Genomic DNA, 11,813 nt, shown 5'->3' on the forward strand with positions numbered 1-11,813 from the left:
GACTCTTGTGTTCCAAGCCTGCCTCAGATACCCCTGAGGCAGGCTTGGAACACAAGAGTCAGGGTGGCTTCTGGGTAATACAAGATGGCTAGGCCTCAGACCGACGAAGCCTCTTGGATGAGGGGCGAAACGTTTCTTTTTAACAAAAAAACGAAGTCCAGATGACATGATTCAACCTTTTTTGTTGTTATATACCTGGATGACTGAGAAAACAAACTTTGTGATTCTAATGACTTATTTTGACCACTAGAGGGAGCTCTTCGCTTAAATCAACAGAAGGCTGAAGAGTCGTGGCAGGTCTAAGTGCTCAAATAAAGGTCCAGCTCCACAGGAGAAACATGCTGCACTGGTGAATGATTGTCTATAAATAAATAAAAATAAATTAAAATGCAACAAAAACAGAGTTCTTATACCTGGTGAAAAGTCCAAATTTTAATAATTTAAAATGCAAATATTACAGCTTTTCAACCTTTTGCTATGATGATAACTAATATGTTCATTAACAAAGTGTGACAACATTAAAAGATATTTTTTTTAATATATATATATATATATATATATATATATATATATATATATATGTAAAAATATTTTTGTTATATACAATTAAAGCAAATTATTTGCGATTATCTACATAAAATGTGAGAAAAAGGCTCTAAAACTGCAACACTTGTGTAAATCCAAATCTTTAAAAAGGATCTTTCTTTTAAAAGGATATTTTAAAAGGTCTTTGAAAAGGAGTGAAATGGCAACAAAGCTAGCGCACAAAATGTAACCAACAAGGCGGCTGGTGTGAGAGAAAAGGCCAGTGAAGCTTGTCTCATTCGTTAATTCTTTAAAAACAGACAACAGCTCTTCGCAAAAGCAATAAAATCATAGCTTCAGACAGTTCTTTACTCAAAACGTAACCATGTTTTCCAAAAACACAACGTGAAAAGTCAAATGTTTCAAACTGAACCCTGGAAGAAATCTGATTTTAGGATTAAAGCTGATCAAAACTGAAGCGATCAGAACGGACGTGGTGATTTCATGTCTGAAACTGGGAACCATTAAACAACAAAATGAACAATGCGTCTGGACAACCACTAAGGGGTGAGTTCAAATCCATGTCAGGTGATGTAAGACTCACGCATGAATTAACAAAAAGAAGCTTCGCTGTTGTCGCCCTGTCTGCGTGAAAATATGCAGACACACACACACACACAGGCTGCATGGACGGGGCAGAAGGTGATGACAGACCCATTGTATGAAAAGAGACAAGATGCAGAATGAAAACGTAATGATTATGTCAAACCTGGCCCTTCCAGCTTTCTCCCTTTTAGTTTGTGCAACAGATTTGTCACCGTCAGCCCTGACAGCTGAGTCGGAGTTCACCTGAGGATGAACCTCAAACTGCTGCTGAGATCAAACTGGAAACACGACGGGAATCATGTAAAAGTAAAAACCACGCGCTGAGGGACGGCGTGCCTCTGAAACGTAAAGATGATTCTGTATATGCTCCTCCGCGTTGGGGCTTTTTTTGTTAAAATGTCAAACTGAGTTTCCATTCAAGTGGGAAAGAAGAGCTCAGCAGATTGGATGCAGTGCTGCATTTCTGCTGCTAATTTTATTTTTACACTTTATAACATCTGTTAGGAGCAATCAGACTGGTGGGAAGTATCTTCTTTTTTCTTTTTTTTACACATGAGAGCTGTTAAAACCATCAAAACCAAGTCACCTGAAGAGATGATGAGAAGGAGCAAAGCAGAAAGAAAAGAGTGGGAAGTTTAAACTTTATATTCCCCTGACTGAATAAAGAATATGAGATCATGGGGAAACGAAACGACAGCCTTGGAGAACTCCACATCCACATGAATTAGGATGCAGCCCAATCATTTTCACTGATAAATAACACCTAGTTTTTTAATTATACAAGAATACAGACCTCGGGGTCCGGGAGACGGTGCTTGGGGTCCACCAAAATGGAAAAAAAAAAAAAAAAAAATTATATATGTATATATATATTATTTATTTATTTTTAAAAGCATATAGATGTTTAACGGCCATTAAAATACACCAAAAATGCAGGAAATCATCTACTTTAGTCAAAATTTCTGGGGGAGACCTCTGTTCAGTTTTATGTGAAAGAGTTTTCTGTAATAATCTGAAGAAGTGGCGATACATTTATTATGTTCATTGTGTGAATAGGTAAAGTTTTAAAGTGGTTTTTGATGCTGTTAATTTCCTCAAAACTGTCACTTTTTGAAGTTGAAATTAAAAATGTTACTCATTAAGTGTGTCTTGAATGAAAAATAACCCCATGTTTAAATAAAAGTATAAAAATTGCATTACCACTACTAGAGAACAGCTTTTAAGTATTTAATTTACTCAAATATTTCCATTGAATTAAAGAGACAAATTGAAGAAAATTATTTAATAAACATGAGGGTTATGAGGGGGTCCCTGAACCCAAAAAGTTTGAGAACTCCTCATTTAAGGAAATAAGTGCAAACTCTGCTTGGTTAAAACACTGCGAGGACAAAAAGGAACGATTTAACCCTGAGCTGAACCACAGAGAGAGTAAATCTGAGTTTATTTCAGTTGAATTATTTTTGCTTCTTTTCATTCTTATTTAGCTGCTGCCAAGCTTCAAACACATCTCAGATCGTTTAACATCTGGTGGTTTCAGTTTTATCTCCCTCTCTGCTGCGTTCAAAGCTCTCTCCTTCTTTCTTCCTTACAAGTTGTTTCCTGAAAAACACAACGTCTGCACTCCTCGTTCTTGTGGTCGACAATACTTTGTTGTTAGACTCACTGCGCTTTATACAGAAGGAGTAACGTCGGGCATTCTTGTCCTTTCCCTGATTTTATTGTGCATCCTTGAGCTTTTATTTAACCGGCGAGGTCCAGTTCCAGGACTCCAAGGTGTCCTGATGCAGATGGCGGATGGAAACAGATTCATATACCGGTTTCATAACAAACAGAAACACTTTACGATTAAGCTTATTTGTTTCCCTGGACTAACTTTTATTTTAAGCTTTATTTTTGTAGTTTGTCACTGTGAAGCAACATGCAGAGATTTCCAAAGAACCTCAGGTTGTGTAACCCTGTCACAGAACATTTAACCAGCTCAAACACACCCATAATCCATCTACTGAAAGCAAAGTCAGAAACCAAGAAAGTGATAAGATGCTAAAATCACACGGAAAAATGCAGACAGGAAGTGACAGTGCCCCCTGACATAGCAAGTTGAGCTTTTTCTAAGAAGTCCTTCCTCCTCTGATATAGCAGTCCAACATGAACGCCCAGACACAAAGTGTGCACTCTCTGAACCTCATTAGTATTTTTGAAGGGAACTCCTCAGGTCTATTATTTTATTCACAATGTGGATTAAAGTAAACTGTCATCCTAACTGAAGAAAATCGCTGCAGTCCAATGGTCTCCCATTATAAAGAACAGAACGTGTGAATGAAACCAGGAGTAAGTGATGGTATAAAGACATTTCCATAATGCGCTCCTTTGGGACATCTAAAGTAGCAAATGAGCTAAAATACGTTGTTCAGACAGAAGATGAGAGGTTTGCAAGAAAACATTTTCAAAGTATCTCTAGATCGTATCATAAGTTCTGATATCATCAAGTCTCTCACACATCTATTGATTAACTAAATTTAGCATCAAATTTGCTTCATTGAACTTAGAATGAAGAACCAATCAGAGGAGACCTTCTGTCACGGGTTGTAGAAACTGACAGCAATTAAAACAAAGTATTAAAGTAAGTTAAAATGGCACATATTGTACATGTGGTCATCTTTAAATAAAGCACAAATATTAAAAATATGAATCTGTATTCATGTTTGGCGTGGACCTTTGAAGCTGTAATGACCAATTGTGCCACAAGAGGGCAGCAGAAACTGATGCCACAACCTAGAATTTACACATTCAGCTCAAAGTAAAAAAAATAAAAAGACAGCATCCATCCATCCATCCATCCATCCATCCATCCATCCATCCATCCATAATCTTCACCCGCATCTTCCTGTCCAGGTCGCAGGGACAGTTAGCATTCCTTTGAAATTTACTTTAGTTCTGATTTTATTTTCCATTATTTTTGCTAAGAATCAGGCTCCTAAACACAGTTCATTTGTCCTCTGTCTGACTACAGGAAGGATGTTACAGAAATGTTATTAAAAAGTATTTTATACACGTATTTTTCACTAACTCCTTATGAACACACTTCTCTCTATTAAACACACATACCTAATTAATGAGAGTCCAGTCCTATGAGGAATAAAACACTTCAGTGTTTCTAAACTAAAGTCCAGTTAAGACATGATTTATTCCAGTAAAGCCTCTCCTGTCATCTGTGCACTTGTTCGTGTAAGAGGGTGCATGTGTCATTTTAACTGACAGCTGGTGACTTTTAGTTAATCTTGTCTAATAAAACCAATTTTTTTTTAAACAGCGAGACTTAGTCTATGCTGTATTCACTTCACTTTTTCAAATAAAATGATTACTTAACATTTCCTGTTGAAACACATCTAAATACTCGTCTTTATAAGGAGCCACTAGTTCATCAATCTTATCAAAAAAGCAGCATTACTTCAAGGTGAGGTTCTTCTAAAAGGCTTTCTGCAACAGGTAAGATATTGTTTGCAGCATTTTAACAGAACCGCACTCTCAAAGAGCCGAAGTCTCGTCTTAATCTGACAAGATTAGGGCAGTTTTACAAGACGCATACATTCACAGAAGGTTCTCTTGTGACAGGCTCACACCCCACATGTTTGTGTGTAGTTTGTATACATCATGTGTTGGAGTCAAGTGGAGCGTATGTGAATTCAAAAAGGGGTGTGGAGACGGACGGAAAGTTCATGCCGACCGCAGGAATGTCTCAGCAACATGTGCATCAAATCCTCCTGGTTTCTGGTGAGCAGACTGAGTGCTCCTTTATTGACCCGTCTCAGGTCCAGTCAGGGAAGCAGCAGGGAGGCCTGACGCTCACCAGGCAGGACTTAACACACGTCTGATCTCTGACTGTTGACACGGTGGGAAACCTCTGCTGACAGACATTTTGAAAGTCCCCACTTGCCGGGACAAATATCGTCTGAACTCTTGACTCTTGTGGAATCAAACAAGTTTACACCTTTTTTTTTTTTTTTTTTTTTCAAGGGCTGAAGGAACGATTGAGCCGTCTGAGCTCACAGGAGCTGAAAGATTGACTCCACTAAACACCGGCTATAAAGCCTAATCTTAAACCCCAAATTTGACATTACGCTGCCTTTTATTCGAAACATAAAATCCTTTCTTTTAACGCTTGTTACGCATCATTTTATGCCTGAGCTCTTAATGTGTGTCAGGGGAGACTTTGAGGTTTAGATGGCTTTCAGCAGCTGTATACGCCACACAACAGTAGTGGGTTTTTTGCACTTACTGCGTTTTAAATAAGATCTAAAACATGTATTTTTGCAGAGGTACACCATCGAAGGATAAACATCAAGAATAGCAGTGTGGTTAAACAAAAAAGGATGCATTCATTTCCTGTGCTGGTACAAAGTTTTGTGCTTTGACTCAATGCAAATCGCACAGACCCAGGTAAGAACACAGCTTCCCCCTCCCTTTTGACTGAAGCGAGGGGCCCCTGCGCTCTGCATACTTTAATAACTCAACTCACATGCTCTAAAACTCCAGGGAGGGCAGTGCAACACTTAATTACACCCAGTCAAACTTGAGTCAGACTGCTCAGCTCTCAGGGTCCCTGGCAGCAGAGGGAACTATGAAGCTCACATGTTTATGCCTGGATACATGTTTTAAATCCACAACAAGTGGAACAGTTTGGTTTCAATTCACCTCATGCAAAATTAAAAATAAAATAAAAAACTGAAACGTCATGACTTCACTGCAAATTGTAAGGTTCATTATCCAGTCAAGCTTTATCGTTAACTGTTCTTTATTAGCATAAAAAGCACAGAAAAACAAATCAAAGTCTCAAAACTGTATCCAGGGTAAAATGTACTTAGTTTCATGATGGTGATACAAAGATAAAGAACTCTTCATGGCAGCTGTTGGATGCTGAGTGCTAAACCAGGTCTGTAATTGAAGACGATGATGCTAGGCCCTTGTTTTGCCATCTTCGCTCTGTCAACAAAACGTGGAGCATTTTCAAAAAACACCTTTTGTCAGTATTAGAACATATTGCGGGTCGTTCGGTGGTCGCTATAAATAAGACATGAATGGCGATGAATATTTTTGTTCATGCCTCTACTAAGCTTCATGCTAAGATCTGTTCCTGTTCAGCACTAAGATGATTGTTAAGTCATCTGTGTGCCAAAAATACTGAACGTTTCAGCAATTCAAACTATAAGCATCTTTAATATTTATTCAGCCAAAGTCGATAAGAGCTTTTGGAATGAAGATGACAAGGAGATAGATGGGGAGAATGCTAAAAAAAAATAAAAGAAAATAATAAAAAGAAAAAAAAAATCCTGCATTTTCTTTCTTCTTAGCTATAAAACAAACAAACAAACAAACAAACAAAAAATCAGTTACTGTTAGAAAACTTTTGATTACAGTAGTCCCTCGCTACGTTGCGGTTCGTTTTTCGCTGACTCGCTTTATCGCGATTTTTCAAAATAAGATTGGACATGACACACAGTGGCTGATTGATGGATGAGCCACACCATCAGCATGGAATTTTTATTTGAAATAAATTATTTTAAAGGACTTTGCACCTGTGTGCAACCCACATCTGTGGGAGAAGCTTCCTCTTGCAGCTGATCAGCTGATCTAACTGATCTCAGTGCAGAGTGGAGAAGTGGGCGTAGCCAAGAGAGCTGAAATGGCTCTTTTAGAGAATTTAGAGTTTAGAAACATTGTTTAGAATACTGCAAGAGTGTATTATATATATATATATATATATATATATATATATATATATATATATATACTGTATATTTACTGTATATGTATAAATACTAAAATAAACTACTAATTCATGTTTTTTCACTTATTGCGGGGCTTCATGGTACAGATCGCCCCCGATAAACAAGTGACTACTGTACAAGAAAACATTAACTAGATAAATACATGTTTCTGTAAAAATGCAGTGTGAATGCTTAGAAATGGTTGACTGCTGAAATTTGATGGGAGAAATGGAAACTGAGGCACTAAAGCTAAAAGAAGCCAAACACCAGCTAAAAGCTAAAAGTAGTAAAATGCCAACTGATAGCCGAAAGTAGCTACAAATAGCAAAAAGCTAGCTAAAAATTAAAAGTAAGAAAATGTTAGTTTAAAGCTAAAAGCAGCAGGATAGCTAAAAAAGAAAAAATAACATATTGTCAGCTAAAACCTGAGCATAGCAAAAAGCTAGCTAAAAATTAGATAAGTGTTCTGCGATCGAGTTAATTTCAAAGCAGTCTGCTCTTCAGATAAATCATTTTAACTTATTTTTATGTTTCTGTTCAGTGCCCTGAGATGACTTCTGTTGTGACTTGGAGCTATGTTAATAAAATGAACTGAAATCGAACTGAATTGAAAAATGAAAAATAAAAAATGTTATTTAATGATTGCAAATAGCTAGTGAAAGGCTAATGTTAACAAAGCACTAGTTAAAAGCTAAAAGTAGTAAAAGGCTAGCAAACGGCTAAATGTACTAAAGTTATTTCTAAAAGTAGGAAAGGGTAAGTTAAAAGTACAAAAAAACACTAGCTAAAAACTAAAAAAGCTAACCAATTGTTAAAAATCCTAAAGTATAAAGTCCATCCAAAAGCTAAATAAAGCACAAAAGACAAAAATAAAAAAAAAAAATAAAAAAAATAATAAATAAAAAAAACCAGCATATTGCTGAAGCAGATTTTGTCAGTATTTTTGAGGGAATTTAAGAGATCAGTATATTTCTTTGGGAAAATATTTCTTGTATCTAGTTACAGAAAAGGTAAAAGAACAACAGTTTATAGCACCCAAGCCCTGATGGAGCTGAACGTTCTGATATATGAATGGCTAAAGTAGCACAGAATATGTAGGAGTTGGATTGCAAAAAACATGGGAAAAAACACCAATGACCAGGAAAACAACAGCGTTTAAAATCCCCAGTTGTTGGTTTTACTTCTACATGTGGAGCTACAGCTGCTGAATATTAGCTGGTTACATAATCTACATGAATCCGTTTAGATGAGATTAGTTTAAAAAGAAAACAAAAAAGGAAACTTTTTTGTGATATTTTGTTATTTCCTTGAATCTTAAATCTAAAGTATCAAATCAAATACAAAGTGGGATTTTGTCTGAAAAATCCCTCTTCACAGTCTATAAACATATTATTATTAGTTAAGAAAAATTTTAAACTAAATTTTGACATGCTTATTCTGTTTAATGTAATTTGTTACATATTTCTCTTAATTTTATTGTTGGTTTTATTCCAGTGAAAGTGATTTTAGGTTTTTTATTTAGGAAAGTCTTGTATAATTTATAAGCTTTATTTGTCTGATTCGTGCTGATTTCTCCACAGCAGAAAAGGAACACTCACCAGGTATCTCTCATCATCTTTCATCCCTGGAGTCCGGATCAGGTGGTTCTGCTCCCCCCTCCAGTCTCCAAAGCGACGGAAGAAATAGTTGGAGAGGAAGCGGTTAATGGGGTCACGGATGATGTTGATATAAACTGGCTCGTTTATTTTGAACCTGACAACAGAAAAACAGAGCATGCTGTGACAAACTGTGTGTTTGAACGTTTCTTCTTCTTTCAGCTGCTCCCTCCTTCAGTGGTCGCCACAGCGAACTAACTCGCTAAAAGACTTGGCGATTGTTTTAATGCTGAATGCCCTTCCTGACACAACCACAGACCACAGAGCTACCATAGCCCCTGTGTGCCATCTAGGGGGAAGGGGTTGGAAGTAGTTGTGTGCCATCTAGGGCATCCAGAAGAGAAGATGGTGGGGGTTAAGGGCCTTGCTCAAGGGCCCAGAGTGGGGCAGACGAGGGGTGGAGGCAGGTGTGGGTGTGTCAACTTTCCCACCTACATTTTTGGTGTTGTCGGTCCGGGGAGTCGAGTCACCGACCTTCTGATCACAAGTTGCTTTTTCACTCGCTTTTATATCTTAAATGTGACTTCCTCCAGTTATAATGGTACTTCCTCCAGTTATTTAACAGACAACAATGGTGTACCACAAGGCTCAGTCTTAGGACCCACCCTTTTCAGTGTGGTCAGAGCATCCCTGATGCATCCTTAAATTTCTATGCTAATGATATAGTTGTTTATTGTCGAGCTAAAACAGTTGCTAAGGTTTTCCAGCTTTGCGATCTGCTTTTGACATCATCCAGTCAGATTTATTCCGTCTCAAACTTGTCCAAAACACAGACAAAACAAAAGGGATGCTGTTTTCAAACAGGGAGTCGGTCCCAGCAGTTCTTCCTTTGATTTTATCCTCAAATGGTGCCATTGAGTTCATCGATTCCTACAAATACTTGGGTATCTTGGTTGATTCACATCACTATTTTAAGCTCAACGTGGAAAATTTGGGCAGGAAACTGAAAGTTAAACTGGGTTTCTTTTCAGAAATAGATCCTGTCTAACTCTGAATGCTAGGAAACACATTGTAACTGCTACTTTCCTTCCCTCCAGTGACCACAGTGACATTATTTACATGAATGCCCCTACAAGCACCCTGCAGATGCTGGATGCTGCCTATCATGATGCACAACTGTCTGTAACTATCGTACCCACCACTGCACCCTGTATTCACTGGTTAACTGGGCATCATTAACTTCACGCAGACTCGCTCACTGGTACATTTTCATCTTTAAATCACTTCTTGGTCTGCTGCCTTCATACATCTCGTCCTACATGTCTCTGTGTGAGTGCAGCTACAGCGTGCCGTGCGCTCTCAGGACATTATTACCTGCAGTGTTCCCTCAGTGAGAACTGAACTTGGCAAAAGGACCTTCTCCTACTCCGCTCCCGTTTCCTGAAATATCTTACAAAAAGATCTGAAGCTCTCGACCTTGACCTCTCTAAGTGGCTTCAAACAACTGCTAAGTTCTTGGCAAAAACCAATGCAGACATGTTCCTGTTTTTAGTTTTCTAAATCGCTTTACATTGTAGCTGTTTTTGTTTTGTTTTTTAATATAATTTTCTTTCTTTTATTTTTCCCAATTTATATGCTTTCTTTTATGATTGTTTACTGTTGTCATCATTCTTTGTCAAAATCAGGTCTCTCTTGTAAATGAGTCTCCGAGGCTCAATGGGATTAACCTGTCTAAATAAAGGCTGAATGAATGAATGAACGTTGTCTCTTCACCACCACTCCCCCACACCCACAATAAACTAACTACTGATAAAGATTTGATTATGCTGCTGCACCACTGCAACAAACCTTGTGAAATTGAGGAAGTGAACATGTCTCGTGTAGAGAAAAGGCTGGGGGATGGTACTGATGTTCTTCATTAAATCCACCTGTAGAGAAAAACACAAAAGTCTTTAATGTACAATTTCCAAAAGTCAAAGGTTTAACACTAATACTCCGACAGTATCCAAGACAAACTGTGCACATTTTAGACCTAAAAGAACTTCCTAATGATCATAAAACAGAAAATTGGTGCTAATACTCAGAAACTCCACCTTCTAAAAGCTGTAATTCAAGAGTTTTTGTCCTTTGCAGGAAAAAAAAAAGGACCTGAGGGGGTTTCCAGGTCTGCGTGGGGAAACGTGTGATGACCAGCCAAAATACACTATTGTCAGTCATCTCTGACTGAGGACTGTGCAACTGCTTCCAAAAACTTGCCTAAATACCTCCATATTGGATCAATGTAAAGTAATACTGTATGCGACGCGTTACATCTCTGCAGTGAAACTGCACTGTTTTCAAAAAGAAAAAAAAATCTTTGTGGTTTTGTGGTTTTTAAGCACTATGGGTGGCATTTACTCTCTGATGGGATACTCAAGATGCAAACTCTACTAAGATCCACTTTAACACAATATTTTCCCTCGTTCTTTTACGTTCCTTTTCTCCTTATAGCGATTTTAGAATTATAGGAAAATCCTAAGGAATCTACAAAGTTTGCCTGCCTGGATGGTAACCATTTGAGAATAAGTTCCAATGTTCAAATCTCATGTTAGGAAAAGTACAATAGGACGTGTGTCAAACTCAAGGCATGTGTGCCAAATCTGGCCCTTGTTAGAATCTTATCTGGTCTCAAGATGATATTTTAGAAGTGAAATATGTTTTATTACTTCTTATTTTGCTTACAAAACTGAGCATTCAGTGCAGACTGCTCATGACAGCTGGCTCACGTTAAAACTTCCCAAAAGATTGAATTTTTCCATGATCTTTGATTCTGACATGCAAGGAACAACAGACATCAAATCAGACAGGTCAAACTCTTGTTGACAAATCTGCAATCAAGACAAGATGTTGGGTATCTGATTCTGACTTGAGTTAATGCACTGACTGAAACTGGCCCAGTTTATGTCTGACATAGTCTGACATGGCTGCATTAGGGTAAGACTAGAAAAAAAATTCTTGAAGGTTCACAAATTCTCAGACTGTATGTGTATGTGCTTTATGCATCTGAAAAGAACTGCAATGATCGATAAATCAACCAAACGTAACTGGAGGCGAATCCAAGATAAGATGAAACTTTTCTCTAGGCATCTTGGCTTCCCGGTGGGAGTCAGGAGAGCAGCAGTACGTGCCTTTTTAATGAGTCTGAACCCTTTCAGTGAAGCGTTGCTCCGGAACAAAATCTACGAGCTCCAAGGCAGAAAAAGTCAAACTGGATGAATTATTTGCTATGAGTTTATAGAAGCAGAAAGCAGACCGACAATCGACTCATATATATATATATATA

General features: G+C 37.7%; 1 protein-coding gene across 1 annotated transcript in view; it reads right to left on the bottom strand.

Annotated features, from left to right (window-relative positions):
* Positions 1-11,813, bottom strand: part of usta (uronyl 2-sulfotransferase a) — an 82,688-nt gene that overhangs the window by 1,395 nt on the left and 69,480 nt on the right. The window contains exons 4-5 of the mRNA XM_037685476.1: positions 10,340-10,419; positions 8,495-8,648 (exon numbers count right to left, since the gene is read on the bottom strand). Coding sequence (XP_037541404.1) covers positions 8,495-8,648; positions 10,340-10,419 — 234 coding nt within the window. The remainder of the gene's footprint in view (positions 1-8,494; positions 8,649-10,339; positions 10,420-11,813) is intronic.

This window comes from Nematolebias whitei, chromosome 12 (genome assembly GCF_014905685.2).
Source record: "Nematolebias whitei isolate Nwh7 chromosome 12, NemWhi1, whole genome shotgun sequence".
Classification (NCBI taxonomy): domain Eukaryota; kingdom Metazoa; phylum Chordata; class Actinopteri; order Cyprinodontiformes; family Rivulidae; genus Nematolebias; species Nematolebias whitei.